Below are 21,557 nucleotides of genomic sequence, written 5' to 3' on the forward strand. Positions count from 1 at the left end.
TACGCCAGTGGCTGAGAGAAATACGCCAGTGGCTGAGAGAAATACGCCAGTGGCTGAGTGAAATACGCCAGTGGCTGAGAGAAATACGCCAGTGGCTGAGAGAAATACGCCAGTGGCTGAGAGAAATACGCCAGTGGCTGAGAGAAATACGCCAGTGGCTGAGTGAAATACGCCAGTGGCTGAGAGAAATATGCCAGTGGCTGAGAGAAATATGCCAGTGGCTGAGAGAAATACGCCAGTGGATGAGAGAAATACGCCAGTGGATGAGTGAAATATGCCAGTGGCTGAGTGAAATACGCCAGTGGCTGAGTGAAATATGCCAGTAGCTGAGAGAAATACGCCAGTGGATGAGAGAAATACGCCAGTGGATGAGAGAAATACGCCAGTGGATGAGTGAAATACGCCAGTGGCTGAGAGAAATACGCCAGTGGATGAGTGAAATATGCCAGTGGCTGAGAGAAATATGCCAGTTGCTGAGAGAAATATGCCAGTGGCTGAGTGAAATATGCCAGTGGCTGAGAGAAATATGCCAGTGGCTGAGTGAAATATGCCAGTGGCTGAGAGAAATATGCCAGTGGCTGAGAGAAATATGCCAGTGGCTGAGTGAAATACGCCAGTGGCTGAGAGAAATACGCCAGTAGATGAGAGAAATACGCCAGTGGCTGAGAGAAATACGCCAGTGGCTGAGAGAAATACGCCAGTGGCTGAGAGAAATATGCCAGTGGCTGAGTGAAATATGCCAGTGGCTGAGAGAAATATGCCAGTGGCTGAGTGAAATATGCCAGTGGCTGAGAGAAATATGCCAGTGGCTGAGTGAAATATGCCAGTAGATGAGAGAAATACGCCAGTGGCTGAGAGAAATACGCCAGTGGATGAGTGAAATACGCCAGTGGCTGAGTGAAATACGCCAGTGGATGAGAGAAATACGCCAGTGGATGAGTGAAATACGCCAGTGGATGAGTGAAATATGCCAGTGGATGAGAGAAATACGCCAGTGGCTGAGAGAAATACGCCAGTGGCTGAGAGAAATATGCCAGTGGCTGAGTGAAATATGCCAGTGGCTGAGTGAAATATGCCAGTGGCTGAGTAAAATATGCCAGTGGCTGAGTGAAATATGCCAGTGGCTGAGAGAAATACGCCAGTGGCTGAGAGAAATATGCCAGTGGCTGAGAGAAATATGCCAGTGGCTGAGTAAAATATGCCAGTGGCTGAGTGAAATATGCCAGTGGCTGAGTGAAATATGCCAGTGGCTGAGAGAAATACGCCAGTGGCTGAGTGAAATACGCCAGTGGCTGAGAGAAATACGCCAGTGGATGAGTGAAATATGCCAGTGGATGAGTGAAATATGCCAGTGGATGAGAGAAATATGCCAGTGGCTGAGAGAAATATGCCAGTAGATGAGTGAAATACGCCAGTGGCTGAGAGAAATACGCCAGTGGATGAGTGAAATACGCCAGTGGCTGAGAGAAATACGCCAGTGGATGAGTGAAATACGCCAGTGGCTGAGAGAAATACGCCAGTGGATGAGTGAAATACGCCAGTGGCTGAGAGAAATATGCCAGTGGCTGAGAGAAATATGCCAGTGGCTGAGAGAAATACGCCAGTGGCTGAGAGAAATATGCCAGTGGCTGAGTGAAATATGCCAGTGGCTGAGTGAAATACGCCAGTAGATGAGAGAAATACGCCAGTGGATGAGTGAAATATGCCAGTGGCTGAGAGAAATATGCCAGTGGCTGAGAGAAATATGCCAGTAGATGAGAGAAATACGCCAGTGGATGAGTGAAATACGCCAGTGGCTGAGTGAAATATGTCAGTGGCTGAGTGAAATACGCCAGTGGCTGAGTGAAATACGCCAGTAGATGAGAGAAATATGCCAGTGGCTGAGAGAAATATGCCAGTAGATGAGAGAAATACGCCAGTGGATGAGTGAAATACGCCAGTGGATGAGTGAAATACGCCAGTGGCTGAGTGAAATATGCCAGTGGCTGAGTGAAATATGCCAGTGGCTGAGAGAAATATGCCAGTGGCTGAGTGAAATATGCCAGTGGCTGAGAGAAATACGCCAGTGGCTGAGTGAAATATGCCAGTGGCTGAGAGAAATACGCCAGTGGCTGAGAGAAATACGCCAGTGGCTGAGAGAAATACGCCAGTGGCTGAGAGAAATACGCCAGTAGATGAGAGAAATACGCCAGTGGATGAGAGAAATATGCCAGTGGCTGAGTGAAATATGCCAGTGGCTGAGAGAAATACGCCAGTGGCTGAGAGAAATACGCCAGTGGCTGAGTGAAATATGCCAGTGGCTGAGAGAAATACGCCAGTGGCTGAGAGAAATACGCCAGTGGCTGAGAGAAATACGCCAGTGGCTGAGAGAAATACGCCAGTAGATGAGAGAAATATGCCAGTGGATGAGAGAAATATGCCAGTGGCTGAGTGAAATATGCCAGTGGCTGAGAGAAATATGCCAGTGGCTGAGAGAAATATGCCAGTGGATGAGAGAAATATGCCAGTGGCTGAGTGAAATACGCCAGTGGCTGAGTGAAATACGCCAGTGGCTGAGAGAAATACGCCAGTGGCTGAGAGAAATACGCCAGTGGCTGAGTGAAATACGCCAGTGGCTGAGAGAAATATGCCAGTGGCTGAGAGAAATATGCCAGTGGATGAGAGAAATATGCCAGTGGCTGAGTGAAATATGCCAGTGGCTGAGAGAAATATGCCAGTAGCTGAGAGAAATATGCCAGTAGCTGAGAGAAATATGCCAGTGGCTGAGAGAAATATGCCAGTAGCTGAGAGAAATATGCCAGTGGCTGAGTGAAATACGCCAGTGGCTGAGAGAAATACGCCAGTGGCTGAGAGAAATATGCCAGTGGCTGAGTGAAATATGCCAGTGGCTGAGAGAAATATGCCAGTGGCTGAGTGAAATATGCCAGTGGCTGAGAGAAATATGCCAGTGGATGAGAGAAATATGCCAGTGGCTGAGAGAAATACGCCAGTGGCTGAGAGAAATACGCCAGTGGCTGAGTGAAATACGCCAGTGGCTGAGTGAAATACGCCAGTGGCTGAGAGAAATACGCCAGTGGCTGAGTGAAATACGCCAGTGGCTGAGAGAAATATGCCAGTGGCTGAGAGAAATATGCCAGTGGATGAGAGAAATATGCCAGTGGCTGAGTGAAATATGCCAGTGGCTGAGAGAAATACGCCAGTGGCTGAGAGAAATACGCCAGTGGCTGAGTGAAATACGCCAGTGGCTGAGAGAAATACGCCAGTGGCTGAGTGAAATACGCCAGTAGATGAGAGAAATATGCCAGTGGCTGAGAGAAATACGCCAGTGGCTGAGAGAAATACGCCAGTGGCTGAGAGAAATACGCCAGTGGCTGAGTGAAATACGCCAGTGGCTGAGTGAAATATGCCAGTGGCTGAGAGAAATATGCCAGTGGCTGAGTGAAATATGCCAGTGGCTGAGTGAAATACGCCAGTGGCTGAGAGAAATACGCCAGTGGCTGAGTGAAATACGCCAGTGGCTGAGTGAAATACGCCAGTGGCTGAGAGAAATACGCCAGTGGCTGAGTGAAATACGCCAGTGGCTGAGAGAAATACGCCAGTGGCTGAGAGAAATATGCCAGTGGCTGAGAGAAATATGCCAGTGGATGAGAGAAATATGCCAGTGGCTGAGTGAAATATGCCAGTGGCTGAGAGAAATACGCCAGTGGCTGAGAGAAATACGCCAGTGGCTGAGTGAAATACGCCAGTGGCTGAGAGAAATACGCCAGTGGCTGAGAGAAATACGCCAGTGGCTGAGAGAAATACGCCAGTGGCTGAGAGAAATACGCCAGTGGCTGAGTGAAATACGCCAGTGGCTGAGAGAAATACGCCAGTAGATGAGAGAAATACTTTAGTAACTGATAGAAATATGCCAGTGGCTGAGAGAAATACGCCAGTGGCTGAGAGAAATATGCCAGTAGATGAGAGAAATACGCCAGTGGCTGAGAGAAATACGCCAGTGGCTGAGAGAAATACTTTAGTAACTGATAGAAATATGCCAGTGGATGAGAGAAATACGCCAGTGGCTGAGGGAAATATGCCAGTGGCTGAGAGAAATATGCCAGTGGCTGAGTGAAATACGCCAGTAGATGAGAGAAATACGCCAGTGGCTGAGAGAAATATGCCAGTGGCTGAGAGAAATATGCCAGTGGCTGAGTGAAATACGCCAGTGGCTGAGTGAAATATGCCAGTGGCTGAGAGAAATATGCCAGTGGCTGAGTGAAATACGCCAGTAGATGAGAGAAATACGCCAGTGGCTGAGAGAAATATGCCAGTGGCTGAGAGAAATATGCCAGTGGCTGAGTGAAATATGCCAGTGGCTGAGAGAAATATGCCAGTGGCTGAGTGAAATACGCCAGTAGATGAGAGAAATACGCCAGTGGCTGAGAGAAATATGCCAGTGGCTGAGAGAAATATGCCAGTGGCTGAGTGAAATATGCCAGTGGCTGAGTGAAATACGCCAGTAGATGAGAGAAATACGCCAGTGGCTGAGAGAAATACGCCAGTGGCTGAGAGAAATATGCCAGTGGCTGAGTGAAATATGCCAGTGGCTGGGTGAAATATGCCAGTGGCTGAGAGAAATATGCCAGTGGCTGAGTGAAATATGCCAGTGGCTGAGAGAAATATGCCAGTGGCTGAGTGAAATATGCCAGTGGCTGGGTGAAATACGCCAGTAGATGAGAGAAATACGCCAGTCGATGAGAGAAATACGCCAGTGGCTGAGAGAAATACGCCAGTGGCTGAGAGAAATATGCCAGTGGCTGAGAGAAATATGCCAGTGGCTGAGAGAAATATGCCAGTGGCTGAGAGAAATACGCCAGTGGCTGAGTGAAATACGCCAGTGGCTGAGAGAAATATGCCAGTAGCTGAGAGAAATATGCCAGTGGCTGAGTGAAATACGCCAGTGGCTGAGTGAAATATGCCAGTGGCTGAGAGAAATACGCCAGTGGATGAGTGAAATATGCCAGTGGCTGAGAGAAATATGCCAGTGGCTGAGAGAAATATGCCAGTGGCTGAGAGAAATATGCCAGTGGCTGAGTGAAATATGCCAGTGGCTGAGAGAAATATGTCAGTGGATGAGAGAAATACGCCAGTGGATGAGTGAAATACGCCAGTGGCTGAGAGAAATACGCCAGTGGATGAGTGAAATACGCCAGTGGCTGAGTGAAATATGCCAGTGGATGAGAGAAATACGCCAGTGGATGAGTGAAATACGCCAGTGGATGAGTGAAATACGCCAGTGGCTGAGAGAAATACGCCAGTGGATGAGTGAAATACGCCAGAGGCTGAGTGAAATATGCCAGTGGATGAGAGAAATACGCCAGTGGATGAGTGAAATACGCCAGTGGATGAGTGAAATATGCCAGTGGATGAGAGAAATACGCCAGTGGCTGAGAGAAATACGCCAGTGGCTGAGAGAAATATGCCAGTGGCTGAGTGAAATATGCCAGTGGCTGAGTGAAATATGCCAGTGGCTGAGTAAAATATGCCAGTGGCTGAGTGAAATATGCCAGTGGCTGAGAGAAATATGCCAGTGGCTGAGTGAAATATGCCAGTGGCTGAGAGAAATACGCCAGTGGCTGAGAGAAATATGCCAGTGGCTGAGAGAAATATGCCAGTGGCTGAGTAAAATATGCCAGTGGCTGAGTGAAATATGCCAGTGGCTGAGTGAAATATGCCAGTGGCTGAGAGAAATACGCCAGTGGCTGAGTGAAATACGCCAGTGGCTGAGAGAAATACGCCAGTGGATGAGTGAAATATGCCAGTGGATGAGAGAAATATGCCAGTGGCTGAGTGAAATATGCCAGTGGCTGAGTGAAATACGCCAGTAGATGAGAGAAATACGCCAGTGGATGAGTGAAATATGCCAGTGGATGAGAGAAATATGCCAGTGGCTGAGAGAAATATGCCAGTAGATGAGAGAAATACGCCAGTGGCTGAGAGAAATACGCCAGTGGATGAGTGAAATACGCCAGTGGCTGAGTGAAATATGTCAGTGGCTGAGTGAAATACGCCAGTGGCTGAGTGAAATACGCCAGTAGATGAGAGAGATATGCCAGTAGATGAGAGAAATACGCCAGTGGATGAGTGAAATACGCCAGTGGATGAGTGAAATACGCCAGTGGCTGAGTGAAATATGCCAGTGGCTGAGTGAAATACGCCAGTGGCTGAGAGAAATACGCCAGTAGATGAGAGAAATACTTTAGTAACTGATAGAAATATGCCAGTGGCTGAGAGAAATACGCCAGTGGCTGAGAGAAATATGCCAGTAGATGAGAGAAATACGCCAGTGGCTGAGAGAAATACGCCAGTGGCTGAGAGAAATACTTTAGTAACTGATAGAAATATGCCAGTGGATGAGAGAAATACGCCAGTGGCTGAGGGAAATATGCCAGTGGCTGAGAGAAATATGCCAGTGGCTGAGTGAAATACGCCAGTAGATGAGAGAAATACGCCAGTGGCTGAGAGAAATATGCCAGTGGCTGAGAGAAATATGCCAGTGGCTGAGTGAAATACGCCAGTGGCTGAGGGAAATATGCCAGTGGCTGAGAGAAATATGCCAGTGGCTGAGTGAAATACGCCAGTAGATGAGAGAAATACGCCAGTGGCTGAGAGAAATATGCCAGTGGCTGAGAGAAATATGCCAGTGGCTGAGTGAAATATGCCAGTGGCTGAGAGAAATATGCCAGTGGCTGAGTGAAATACGCCAGTAGATGAGAGAAATACGCCAGTGGCTGAGAGAAATATGCCAGTGGCTGAGAGAAATATGCCAGTGGCTGAGTGAAATATGCCAGTGGCTGAGTGAAATACGCCAGTAGATGAGAGAAATACGCCAGTGGCTGAGAGAAATACGCCAGTGGCTGAGAGAAATATGCCAGTGGCTGAGTGAAATATGCCAGTGGCTGAGTGAAATATGCCAGTGGCTGAGAGAAATATGCCAGTGGCTGAGTGAAATATGCCAGTGGCTGAGAGAAATATGCCAGTGGCTGAGTGAAATATGCCAGTGGCTGGGTGAAATACGCCAGTAGATGAGAGAAATACGCCAGTCGATGAGAGAAATACGCCAGTGGCTGAGAGAAATACGCCAGTGGCTGAGAGAAATATGCCAGTGGCTGAGAGAAATATGCCAGTGGCTGAGAGAAATACGCCAGTGGCTGAGTGAAATACGCCAGTGGCTGAGAGAAATATGCCAGTGGCTGAGAGAAATATGCCAGTGGCTGAGTGAAATACGCCAGTGGCTGAGTGAAATATGCCAGTGGCTGAGAGAAATACGCCAGTGGATGAGTGAAATATGCCAGTGGCTGAGAGAAATATGCCAGTGGCTGAGAGAAATATGCCAGTGGCTGAGAGAAATATGCCAGTGGCTGAGTGAAATATGCCAGTGGCTGAGAGAAATATGTCAGTGGATGAGAGAAATACGCCAGTGGATGAGTGAAATACGCCAGTGGCTGAGAGAAATACGCCAGTGGATGAGTGAAATACGCCAGTGGCTGAGTGAAATATGCCAGTGGATGAGAGAAATACGCCAGTGGATGAGTGAAATACGCCAGTGGATGAGTGAAATACGCCAGTGGCTGAGAGAAATACGCCAGTGGATGAGTGAAATACGCCAGAGGCTGAGTGAAATATGCCAGTGGATGAGAGAAATACGCCAGTGGATGAGTGAAATACGCCAGTGGATGAGTGAAATATGCCAGTGGATGAGAGAAATACGCCAGTGGCTGAGAGAAATACGCCAGTGGCTGAGAGAAATATGCCAGTGGCTGAGTGAAATATGCCAGTGGCTGAGTGAAATATGCCAGTGGCTGAGTGAAATATGCCAGTGGCTGAGTGAAATATGCCAGTGGCTGAGAGAAATATGCCAGTGGCTGAGTGAAATATGCCAGTGGCTGAGAGAAATACGCCAGTGGCTGAGAGAAATATGCCAGTGGCTGAGAGAAATATGCCAGTGGCTGAGTGAAATATGCCAGTGGCTGAGTGAAATATGCCAGTGGCTGAGTGAAATATGCCAGTGGCTGAGAGAAATACGCCAGTGGCTGAGTGAAATACGCCAGTGGCTGAGAGAAATACGCCAGTGGATGAGTGAAATATGCCAGTGGATGAGAGAAATATGCCAGTGGCTGAGTGAAATATGCCAGTGGCTGAGTGAAATACGCCAGTAGATGAGAGAAATACGCCAGTGGATGAGTGAAATATGCCAGTGGATGAGAGAAATATGCCAGTGGCTGAGAGAAATATGCCAGTAGATGAGAGAAATACGCCAGTGGCTGAGAGAAATACGCCAGTGGATGAGTGAAATACGCCAGTGGCTGAGTGAAATATGTCAGTGGCTGAGTGAAATACGCCAGTGGCTGAGTGAAATACGCCAGTAGATGAGAGAGATATGCCAGTAGATGAGAGAAATACGCCAGTGGATGAGTGAAATACGCCAGTGGATGAGTGAAATACGCCAGTGGCTGAGTGAAATATGCCAGTGGCTGAGTGAAATATGCCAGTGGCTGAGAGAAATATGCCAGTGGCTGAGTGAAATATGCCAGTGGCTGAGAGAAATACGCCAGTGGCTGAGTGAAATATGCCAGTGGCTGAGAGAAATACGCCAGTGGCTGAGAGAAATACGCCAGTGGCTGAGAGAAATACGCCAGTGGCTGAGAGAAATATGCCAGTGGATGAGAGAAATATGCCAGTGGCTGAGTGAAATATGCCAGTGGCTGAGAGAAATACGCCAGTGGCTGAGAGAAATACGCCAGTGGCTGAGTGAAATACGCCAGTGGCTGAGTGAAATATGCCAGTGGCTGAGAGAAATACGCCAGTGGCTGAGTGAAATATGCCAGTGGCTGAGAGAAATACGCCAGTGGCTGAGAGAAATACGCCAGTGGCTGAGAGAAATATGCCAGTGGCTGAGAGAAATACGCCAGTGGCTGAGAGAAATACGCCAGTGGCTGAGTGAAATATGCCAGTGGCTGAGTGAAATACGCCAGTGGCTGAGAGAAATACGCCAGTGGCTGAGTGAAATATGCCAGTGGCTGAGAGAAATACGCCAGTGGCTGAGAGAAATACGCCAGTGGCTGAGAGAAATATGCCAGTGGCTGAGAGAAATACGCCAGTGGCTGAGAGAAATATGCCAGTGGATGAGAGAAATATGCCAGTGGCTGAGTGAAATATGCCAGTGGCTGAGAGAAATACGCCAGTGGCTGAGAGAAATACGCCAGTGGATGAGTGAAATATGCCAGTGGCTGAGTGAAATACGCCAGTGGCTGAGAGAAATACGCCAGTAGCTGAGAGAAATATGCCAGTGGCTGAGAGAAATACGCCAGTGGATGAGTGAAATATGTCAGTGTCTTAGTGAAATACTTTAGTAACTGAGTGAAATACTTTAGTAACTGAGTGAAATACTTTAGTAACTGAGTGAAATATGCCAGTGTCTTAGTGAAATACTTTAGTAACTGAGTGAAATACTTTAGTAACTGAGTGAAATATGCCAGTGTCTGAGTGAAATACTTCAGTAACTGAGTGAAATACTTTAGTAACTGAGTGAAATATGTCAGTGTCTAAGTGAAATACTTTAGTAACTGAGTGAAATATGCCAGTGTCTGAGTGAAATACTTTAGTAACTGAGTGAAATACTTTAGTAACTGAGTGAAATACTTTAGTAACTGAGTGAAATATGTCAGTGTCTGAGTGAAATACTTTAGTAACTGAGTGAAATACTTTAGTAACTGAGTGAAATACTTTAGTAACTGAGTGAAGTATGTCAGTGTCTGAGTGAAATACTTTGGTAACTGAGTGAAATACTTTAGTAACTGAGTGAAGTATGTCAGTGGCTGGATGAAATACTTTAGTAACTGAGTGAAATATGCCAGTGTCTGAGTGAAATACTTTAGTAACTGAGTGAAATACTTTAGTAACTGAGTGAAATATGCCAGTGTCTTAGTGAAATACTTTAGTAACTGAGTGAAATATGCCAGTGTCTGAGTGAAATACTTTAGTAACTGAGTGAAATACTTTAGCAACTGAGTGAAATATGTCAGTGTCTGAGTGAAATACTTTAGTAACTGAGTGAAATACTTTAGTAACTGAGTGAAGTATGTCAGTGGCTGGATGAAATACTTTAGTAACTGAGTGAAATATGCCAGTGTCTGAGTGAAATACTTTAGTAACTGAGTGAAATACTTTAGTAACTGAGTGAAGTATGTCAGTGGCTGGATGAAATACTTTAGTAACTGAGTGAAATACTTTAGTAACTGAGTGAAATACTTTAGTAACTGAGTGAAATATGCCAGTGTCTTAGTGAAATACTTTAGTAACTGAGTGAAATACTTTAGTAACTGAGTGAAATACTTTAGTAACTGAGTGAAATATGCCAGTGTCTGAGTGAAATACTTTAGTAACTGAGTGAAATACTTTAGTAACTGAGTGAAATATGTCAGTGTCTTAGTGAAATACTTTAGTAACTGAGTGAAATACTTTAGTAACTAAGTGAAATATGTCAGTGTCTTAGTGAAATACTTTAGTAACTGAGTGAAATACTTTAGTAACTGAGTGAAATACTTTAGTAACTGAGTGAAATATGTCAGTGTCTTAGTGAAATACTTTAGTAACTGAGTGAAATACTTTAGTAACTGAGTGAAATACTTTAGTAACTGAGTGAAATATGTCAGTGTCTTAGTGAAATATGTCAGTGTCTGAGTGAAATACTTTAGTAACTGAGTGAAATACTTTAGTAACTGAGTGAAATATGCCAGTGTCTTAGTGAAATACTTTAGTAACTGAGTGAAATACTTTAGTAACTGAGTGAAATATGCCAGTGTCTGAGTGAAATACTTTAGTAACTGAGTGAAATACTTTAGTAACTGAGTGAAATATGTCAGTGTCTGAGTAAAATACTTTAGTAACTGAGTGAAATACTTTAGTAACTGAGTGAAGTATGTCAGTGGCTGGATGAAATACTTTAGTAACTGAGTGAAATATGCCAGTGTCTGAGTGAAATACTTTAGTAACTGAGTGAAATACTTTAGTAACTGAGTGAAGTATGTCAGTGTCTGAGTGAAATACTTTAGTAACTGAGTGAAATAATTTAGTAACTGAGTGAAATACTTTAGTAACTGAGTGAAGTATGTCAGTGTCTGAGTGAAATACTTTGGTAACTGAGTGAAATACTTTAGTAACTGAGTGAAGTATGTCAGTGGCTGGATGAAATACTTTAGTAACTGAGTGAAATATGCCAGTGTCTGAGTGAAATACTTTAGTAACTGAGTGTAATACTTTAGTAACTGAGTGAAATATGTCAGTGTCTGAGTGAAATACTTTAGTAACTGAGTGAAATACTTTAGTAACTGAGTGAAGTATGTCAGTGGCTGGATGAAATACTTTAGTAACTGAGTGAAATATGCCAGTGTCTGAGTGAAATACTTTAGTAACTGAGTGAAATACTTTAGTAACTGAGTGAAATATGCCAGTGTCTGAGTGAAATACTTTAGTAACTGAGTGAAATACTTTAGTAACTGAGTGAAATATGTCAGTGTCTTAGTGAAATACTTTAGTAACTGAGTGAAATATGTCAGTGTCTTAGTGAAATACTTTAGTAACTGAGTGAAATACTATAGTAATTGAGTGAAATACTTTAGTAACTGAGTGAAATATGTCAGTGTCTGAGTGAAATACTTTAGTAACTGAGTGAAATATGTCAGTGTCTGAGTGAAATACTTTAGTAACTGAGTGAAATACTTTAGTAACTGAGTGAAATATGTCAGTGGCTGGATGAAATACTTTAGTAACTGAGAGAAATATGTCAGTGTCTTAGTGAAATACTTTAGTAACTGAGTGAAATCTGCCAGTGTCTTAGTGAAATACTTTAGTAACTGAGTGAAATATGCCAGTGTCTTAGTGAAATACTTTAGTAACTGAGAGAAATACTTTAGTAACTGAGTGAAATATGTCAGTGTCTTAGTGAAATACTTTAGTAACTGAGAGAAATACTTTAGTAACTGAGTGAAATACTTTAGTAACTGAGTGAAATATGCCAGTGTCGGTGTGAAATACTTTACTAACTGAGTGAAATACTTTAGTAACTGAGTGAAGTATGTCAGTGGCTGGATGAAATACTTTAGTAACTGAGTGAAATAATTTAGTAACTGAGTGAAATACTTTAGTAACTGAGTGAAGTATATCAGTGTCTGAGTGAAATACTTTGGTAACTGAGTGAAATACTTTAGTAACTGAGTGAAATATGCCAGTGTCGGTGTGAAATACTTTACTAACTGAGTGAAATACTTTAGTAACTGAGTGAAGTATGTCAGTGGCTGGATGAAATACTTTAGTAACTGAGCTAAACAGGAACAAATGTTAGCATATGTAGATCATTACTCTACTGTTTGTTTGGAATCTGAGTAGATCCATGCTGTGAGTAGGTCCAATTGTATCAATATATACTTGTCTGGCATCCTTCTAGGCTTGGTTAAGATGCATCTCATTTTTCTTTAATTAGGTCTTAAGCATGATGAGTCATAAACATCAATTTCATTTAGTTCTTGTAGTGTGAGTATTTGTAGCATGTTACCATAAAATGAACCAGTGTAAAGACTAAAGACCCATTCTAGAGCCCACTTCTTTCACAGCTACCTTTCTTTCTGTTCTGGACAGATTGTGGTCAGAGCCTCCACTCACCTTCCTGATAAGCCTCACACATGGCCTGGATGTCCTGGTTGCTCCTGGTTACCAGAATCTCAATTAGAGCATGTTCATCTGTTCCAGCTCCCTATGGAGATACACACAGCACAGTTACGCTGACGCAGGTAATCCTCAAATCAGAAGCTTACACTCTTAAAACAGATGTGTCAAAAACTACATATTCTGTCTCTAAATAGACACATCAGTGTGTTCAGTTGGAGACTACACATTTTGAGATCCTTTTAACATGAAATGTACTTTATTATTATGTCTGTATGGATAATATGTATGTTAAGCTTTAGGTCTATTTAAGCTCCTAGGCCTATTATTCATTAATTACAGTACTGTAATTAATATAACTGTAATTATAATTTTAACACTTGTAATAATAATGAATAATAATATGATTTTTCATTTTTCAGTGTCAAGAAAAAACCAAGTAAAAATGAATTATACACTATTTTGTTTGATGCTGGTCATTTAAAGTGTTAATTATTGGATCATTGGTCATGTGATGGTCTTACCTGCCATATATTACCATACATAAACCTGTATATGATCTTGTTTTTTACATGGCTCTCTTGAAGACTGTTGAGGTCGAAACATTGCGTTAATAAATACTAAAGGAGCTTCGTTGTGCAGATGTTTATCTTTCAGCGTACCTCCATGGCTTTCCTCATCATTTTGGCGTCAAATTCTGGTGGGGTCATCATCAGGCCCAGGATGAGGCGGCACAAGTTCTTGGAAAGCTCAGACTTCAGATCTGCCATCAGGTCCTGCAGAGCAGTTAAGAAGTCAATCCACTTTATTCGGATTAAGCACCGGATAAACAGTTAAAGCGATAGTTCAGCAAAATGTAAAACGTACACAGCGTGCCCTTTGATCAGCCAAGACATGATAGGTGTCTCAAATTTGCCTTCTTTAGTTTTGCATTGGAGCTACAGGTTGCAGTGTAGCTAACAGGTAATGGAAGTTGACATGATGAAGACCGAAAGTCATTCCACGCTTGCCTCAAATCGAATCAAACTGTTAAGCAAGTTTCAAACAGGCTTGCTTATGAGGTTTCTGACACTGACAATGACAATGTTACCTATAACAATGGTCAAGCATAAGTCACATAGCTAAAAACAGTAGCAACAGTCACAGTGAAACCTGAATTTTGTCTGTACTTTTGTCTTTTTTGTTGATAATAATATGTACTAGTGTCAGAAACCACATAAGAAAGTCTGTTTGAGATTTCTTAACAATTGATTGTGGTTTGAGGCAATTTAGCCACAGAGTTTAAACAGTGCTAATGGGGTAAACTTTCATTACTTGTACCTACAGTACTGTGAAAAAGTATTCGCCTCTAATGACTTTGTCTGATTTTGCACGTTTGTGACGGTTAATTATTTCAGCTCCTCAAACAAAATTTAGACAGACACAACCAGTAAAACATGGTGGTGGTAGTGTGATGGTGTAGGGATGCTGGTCATCTGTGTGTGATCTGAGGTTCCAGCAAAATTGGGTTTTGCAGCAATTCATCGATCCTGAACACAAGAGCAAGAACACCTCTAAATGGCTCAAAGGAAACAAAATCTAAGTTTTGGAGTGTCCTAGTTAAATTCTTGAACCCCAGTGAGATGCTGTGACCTTAAATAGGTGGTTTCGGCTCAAGAGCCCTCCAATGTGGCTGAATTAGAGCAGTTCTGCAAAGAAGAGCAGGCCAAACCGTTGATGTGAAGGACTGATCTCTGCCTTCCGGAAGTGCTTGCAGTTGTTTCAGCTCAAGGTTGAACAACCAGATATTAAGCTTAGGGTGTCTTTACTTGTCCATGTAGATAATACTGGTGTTTTTCCTTCAATAAATTATTCATTGTCATGTTCTCCTTGTCTTACATTACACTTTGTGTAAGAATCTGCAACCAGTTAGTGTGACAAATGTGCAAATTTGGGGTGAATACTTTTCACAGCTCTGTACATTATGCCTCATAGCTCCAGTGCAGAACCAAAGAAGCAAGTCAATTCAGCCTTATAGTAGGACGAAAGCTGGAGGTCAGAAGTGTGAAGAACCTCACCCGGCCCAGCAGCGATTTGAAGGCCTGCCTGATCACCTGCCTCTGATCATTACTCCTCCGTGCAATGATGTCAATGATCGTGTCCTCGTCCGTCCCTGGAGAAACGCAGAAGTTTACGGTGGGTCAACGAAGGGACTCACAGTAGGTCAGCTCAGACAAACTGGACTTGGTTTCACAAAAGTATCTCAGTGGTAAGATCATCTTAAATGAACGGGAAAAATCAAACATGCGTAGTTTTCCACTAACACCAAATCAGCCAAGGCATGTTTGATGTTCGAATTCCGCTTCTTCAGTTTTAAACTGGAGCTACGGTTCTAATGTTGCTAACACAAAGTCAGTGGTCACCCAAATCTTTTCTGTAAATGCGTCTGCAAAACATTTCTCAGCCCACAGACAGCATTAATCTTTTCATTAAGGCATGTGATAAAACGTGCAGGCTTGCCAATGTGGATTAGTAAATCACTAAAAGGAATATGATTTACTGTAAACTATAAAAATGAACAGACTTCACCGTGTAGCCGAACGCAGTATGCAGCTATTTTAGACAGCTCTTGAGTGTGCATGCAGGTCATGCAGGTATATGGGTGCGACAGACTATGTCTGCAATTTTTAGCTGTTTCAATATATGAATAAACTATTAATATTGAATTTTCAAACTGAAGCTATCTGTTATAAATACAATAGAAAATAGAAACAATCAAGGTCCAGAAAAGTATTCTGGCCTGTTAATTTCTGACGGACATGAAGGGCAGTCCGGATTCATTACAAGACCTGCTGTCTTTGCCTATCTGCTGTTTTCAGGTACATGGTGAAGTTTTGCTTATTTCTATAGTTGACAGTAAGTGATACTGTGCTATAAACCACATCAACAAGTCTGCATGATCTTAATAAAGACCTGGATGCAGTTCGAGAGGATTGAGAGTAGTTTCGGGGACGTATTTACTGAAAGATTTGGGTGACTACTTGTGTATAAGCAGCGTTAGCCTCGTACCTCCAGTTCTGCTAAACTGAAGAAACTACATTGGTTATGGCGAATCGACTAAATCTGGGTGGAAAATTGTGTAAATTTAAGTTTTTACCAACTGATTCCTTCAGTGTGTGATGCTTCAGTGGTTAGTTAGTGTGGTGGTTAACACCTCTGCCTTTTACGCTGTAGACTGGGGTTCAATCCCCCACCTGAGTAAGCACCCTACACTATACCAATAAGAGTCCTTGGGCAAGACTCCTAACACCACCTTAGCCTACCTGTGTAAAATGATCAAATTGTAAATCGCTCTGGATAAGAGCGTCAGCCAAATGTAAACGATGCTTTTGGGAAACCAAACATTTTGCTGTGAGTACATTTCTGAGTGAGTTTCCTCACCGAAGCCTTTCATGGCCTTCCTCAGGTCCTGAGCATCACTGCCGGGGTCAAATTCGGCATAAGGGTGAACTGTTCCTCTTAACTGCAATTAAAAAGAGAGAGGCAAATCAGAGCTGTTACCACTACAGAGCTGACTAATACAGGGATTCCCACATATGCAATATACCTGGGAGGCCTCCCAACGCAACGCAAGGGCCACCCAAGTATATTTTGTCTAGATTTGAGAGCTTCCAAAATACTTCATATTGTAATGTATAAACAAGGACACGCTCTGCATGACAATGACATGGCAAAATGGCATCCCACAGTTCTATAGACCTCAAAATAAAAATAAATGATATAAAGTTGATGTGTGTACTTGATAAATTCTTTGTTGATGTATTCTTTGTTCTATTCCTAAGTTAAACAACAAAACCTATAATTCTTATTTTAAATTTAAGTCGTTTTTAGTTCTGTTGTGCATTAAAAAAGGCAGTGACTTCACAGATTTTGATATTTTTATGATAAACAACAATTTCGAATGTTTGTTTTATATGGATCTCAAAGGAGGAAAAAACAACTCTGAGAAGAGTCAATCATATTTTTATGGGTCTGATAAATGTACCTAAAATACTGACAGCTTCAAGTGTCAGCAGTGTTACTCATGAAACATGAGTAAATAACAAATAACAAATAACAACATGACATGCACTGCTTTTTCATCGTCTACATACAATGTGACTCTGAAACTACACTGACACTATATTTTAGAAAAGTTGTGAAGTTAGTTATTTTGTCAGTGGTGTTACAGTCAGTGGTGTTACAGTCAGTGGTGTTACAGTCAGTGGTGTTACTCATGAAACATTAAATGATTTTAAAACTGACATAAAATAACAACATGACATGCACTATTTGTCATTTTCTACATATGATATGACTTTGAAACTAAAGTGGCAGGAATTATATTTTAGAAAAGTTCATCTTTTACTCATTTGGCACAGTGGTGTCACAGTCAGCAGTGTTACCAATGATCTTGTTCAATGTAACAGACTATGTTTTTGGGAGATAAGCACTTGTAAGCTGTTTGCTGCTGTAATGGTGCAATGACCCATATGCACACACCCACATACTCAGACACACAGAAACAAGATCTTGGAGCACACACATATGAACACACACACACCCACACACACCCACCCACCCACACACACACACACACACACACCCACACACACACACACACACACACACAGGTTAGCATATGAAAGCAGATATTATGTTCAATGTTCCATATCATGTTCTCTTACCAGGTTTAAAGAGGTCAGAGATGTAAAGTGAGAAGGGTCATATAATAGCAGTGTTATGGAAGCCTGCTTTCACTTTCTGCCTACATTCTGTCCATTTTATCAGCTCCACTTACTGTATAGCTACAGCTATAGTTACAGACTGTAGTCCATCTGTTTCTCTGGTACTTTGTTACCCTGTTCTTCAGTGGTCAGGACCCCCATGGACCCTCACAGAGCAGGTACTATTTGGGTGGTGGATCATTCTCAGTACTGCAATAACACTGACGTGGTGGTGGTGTGTTAGTGTGTTTTGTGCTGGTCTGAGTGGATCAGACACAGCAGTGCTGCTGGAGGTTTTAAACACCTCAGTGTCACTGCTGGACTGAGAATAGTCCACCAACCAAAAACATCCAGCCAGCAGCGTCCTGTGGGCAGCATCCTGTGACCACTGATGAAGGAGTAAGGATGACCAACACAAACTGTGCAGCAGCAGATGAGCTGTCGTCTCTGACTTTACATCTACAAGGTGGACTGACAAGGTAGGAGTGTCTAATAGAGTGGACAGTGAGTGGAGACTGGAGTGAGTGTTTAAAAACTGCGTCTCATCCACTCAGACGAGCACAACACACACTAACACACCACCACCACCATGTCAGTGTTACTGCAGTGCTGAGAATGATCCACCACTCAAACAGTACCTGCTCTGTAAACCGATATTAAAAAACACCTGAATGCTGTCTAGACACAGTATAAGATGAAAGATATCTGAAAAGGCTTTATTCTTATGTTAAAAGAGTGAAAAACGTAAGCATGTCTACATTTTATAATCACAACCTAAACACCCCCCTTTAAAAAGCTTTACAATTTAAACAACTGAGTGTGTCCAAACACTTGAGCAGCACTGATAGTACATGAGAGCTTATATACTGTCCACTGAAGTACAGAACTGCATTGTGAAGTTCAAATTATTTCATTATTCTGTCCTTATTAAATTAGATGTTTATGTATACTCTAGCAAAAAAGGTTCTATATAGTACCACAAAAGGGGTCTTTGGCTTATAACAACAGCGTAACCCTTTTTGGTGCTATATAGAACCCTTTTCAAAAAGATCAGCTCAACTCAAAATGATATAGTAACTGATTACATGGCTTTTCTCAAGTTGACTCAATTTGAGGTCACCAGAGTTCACACAACTCAAACTTCTTAACTGAGTCAAAAATGAACTTTTTAGTTCTGCTTCTCAGTTTGGTAAATAAGATGAACTTGTGTTTTATACTCAACTTCCCCACCTGCCAGGACCACACAATCCGAGTAGTCATTTTACCTCGTGGGTATGAACTTACGGATGGCTGTGGCATCACTGGGGCTCGAACTCACAATTTCCTGTTGGGCTGACCGCTTCATCGACTGCAGCACTCAGGAACCCAAGAAGCAGCTCAAACTGTGTGTCTATAAATGTTTAATACACTGGAGAAAACTGTTGTTTTAGCTTTAAGGCCGGAAGTTGTCTGATGTGGCGCAGCTGCCTAATAATTCATCCTAACATCAGGCGGTTGTGAGTTTGAATCCCAGCAATGCCACATTAGACCTAGAAACAGCAGCTTGGAGAGTTTTTGACTCAACTATGAAGTTTGAGTTGTGTGAACTCTGGTGACCTCAAGAAAAGCCATCAGTTACTTATTCATTTTAAGATGAGCAGACCTCTCATTGTCTACAGTGTATAGAACCATCTGCAATACTCTCCATCAATCTTAAGAACCTTTTCACAAGGCAAAGGGTTCTTTGACTGATCGTGATTCTATTTAGCACCTTTTCTTTACTAAAGAACCCTTGAAGAACCATCTTTTTTAAGAATGTGGGAGAGGGAGTCAATTAAGAGGCCAAAACTTCCTGCCACAGAAAGCAGTGAGGATCTGCAGTGGAAACTGAGGGGAAGACGGGAATATGAGTAGAGCTGGCCGCGGATCAGGATGCTGATTTGTGAAATGAACGGCATTCTGCTGCTATCAGCACACAAACAAAAGCCCCACTATATCTCCAAGCATGACTTATCAGGACTGTGTGGCCATAACAGTTAACGAGAGGTCACTGGGGAGGTGTGTGCATGTAATGCGAGTAATGTGACGCATGCCACAGCTCCACTGTGAGAAGCAGAGGGACCAAACCTGGACTTTGCTCATGGCACTGATTTCCCACATCTTGTATGCAATTTGTGCAGCTTCAGGGAAGAACTCTCCCGCAACGCTGAAACACAGCAGCAACAAAACACAAACGCAAAGTTACTTGTAATAAAATCTTGTTGCATTAACATTGAATGCAGTTCAGAATGTTTTGCCTTCTCCTACACAGTTTTGCCACAGCAGGGATGACATAGAAGATGCTACCTAGAATGCATTTAATATTTTTCTCAGTAATTGCATTTAAACGTTCTGGTTTTTAAAGGGGAATTTCACCGATTTCTCAAAATTTCTGCATAATTAGCCCTTTAAATGGCCAGCATGGGCCCAAAGTTTTATTAAACACTTCTATAACCTTAGAACAGCTCAACTAGTTTGGCCATATGCCAGATTATATCGGTAACACATTATTTGAAGGCTACCTACATAAGGACTTCATGACGCATTCATAAGCACTGAATAATGTGTTTATGAAGCACTACTTGAACATTTATTAAGTGCTTATGTTGGTTCTCGCAACCTGACATAAGATGTTTTATGAAATAAATTACATTGTACTGACATAATAAGAAGAAACGTTGAACATATTTACAGCACTAAACATTTAAAACATTATACATAACTATTTATGTCAGCGTTCATAAGACGACATTGTATTAATATCAGGTTAAATATGCCTGGAAACCACCCCCTCTTCGCTCCATGGCATGGATAAGATGATTGATGCGATTATGTATAGTGTTTTAAATGTTTAGTGATGTAAATAAGTTCAACGTTTATTCTTATTATGTCAGTACAATGTAATTTATTTCATAAAACATCTTATGTCAGGTTGCGAGAACCGACATAAGCACTTAATAAATGTTCAAGTAGTGCTTCATAAACACATTATTCAGCGCTTATGAATGCGTCATGAAGTCCTTATGTAGGAAGCCTTCAAATAAAGTGTTACCATTATATCTAATCTATGATCTCCATAAATAACAGTAATTACCAGACCTGCTCCAGTGGCTGGATCACTGGTCAACTACCTAGAGGTTTTACTGAACTGGGAAAATCTGCTTTTAGCAACAGAGCAGCAAAGAGCTGGAATTTACCACAAGGCTATATTCACTTTACAAGCCTCATTGCCCAAATTCGATTCTATGCTCAGATCCGATCTCTCTGACTCGATGGTTCCCACTCGTTTAGGTAAGTGATTCAAATCTGTCATTAATGTAACGAACTGGCGACCTGAAATGACCATCATGAGCTCATCCTACTCAGTAACGTCACGGGAATGAATCACGTGCCTCATCATCAAACAGACCAACGAGCAGAACGAGCTCCGCCAAGAAGATCATTAACTCTGCTCAGCTCTCAGCTTTGTTATTAGAGCGAGACAAAGGAGAAAAAGGTGAGATGAGCTGCTTTTCCACCGTTTACAGGCTTTAACTTCTGTTTGGCGCTGCTGCCAGAGTAACTCTGAATGATGGCGCACACACAGTAGAAGAAAAGCACATGAATTCCGATCTGAGTGTCACATTAAGGTCGTATGGCCACAAATCGGATCCGTATCCGATCTAGGACCACATATGAAAGTGGCTCAGGTCGGATTTGCATGTCATTCCTAATAATTTAATTTAATTGTATTTTAGTTCATTTTATCTCAATTCTATTACTGTTTATTTTTATACTGATTACCTTTTATAGTACTTGTACTTTACTCTTATAAAATTTTGTTTGCTTTTTTAATGATGAAATCTTATTCATTCATTATCTTGGATTTATTTCATATTTCTGCTTCGTTATCAAATCTTAATGATCTTTTTTGCTTTTTTTCTTGTCTGGTATTCCTGGTCTTTTGTTTATGCGGTCTTGGTCAACTTAGTTTGACCTGATTTAATTCCAGATTAAATTATGTTTCAATCCCTTTGGTGTTATAAATGCTCAGCTACACTGAAAATTAGGGTCACTCTTAATGTATTTCTGAAAATAAAGGTTGATTGA

The 21,557-nt window shown here is 42.2% G+C and overlaps 1 protein-coding gene across 4 annotated transcripts in view; it reads right to left on the reverse strand.

Annotated features, from left to right (window-relative positions):
* Positions 1–21,557, reverse strand: part of anxa6 (annexin A6) — a 70,447-nt gene that overhangs the window by 22,114 nt on the left and 26,776 nt on the right. For all 4 annotated transcript variants that reach the window (XM_017687407.2, XM_017687406.2, XM_037543027.1 and 1 more), the window contains 5 exons: positions 19,557–19,635; positions 16,126–16,207; positions 14,763–14,857; positions 13,368–13,481; positions 12,703–12,793 (listed from right to left, as the gene is read on the reverse strand). In XM_017687407.2, the coding sequence (XP_017542896.1) occupies positions 12,703–12,793; positions 13,368–13,481; positions 14,763–14,857; positions 16,126–16,207; positions 19,557–19,635 (461 nt within the window). The remainder of the gene's footprint in view (positions 1–12,702; positions 12,794–13,367; positions 13,482–14,762; positions 14,858–16,125; positions 16,208–19,556; positions 19,636–21,557) is intronic.

Source organism: Pygocentrus nattereri, chromosome 11 (genome assembly GCF_015220715.1).
Source record: "Pygocentrus nattereri isolate fPygNat1 chromosome 11, fPygNat1.pri, whole genome shotgun sequence".
NCBI classification, from domain to species: Eukaryota; Metazoa; Chordata; class Actinopteri; order Characiformes; family Serrasalmidae; genus Pygocentrus; species Pygocentrus nattereri.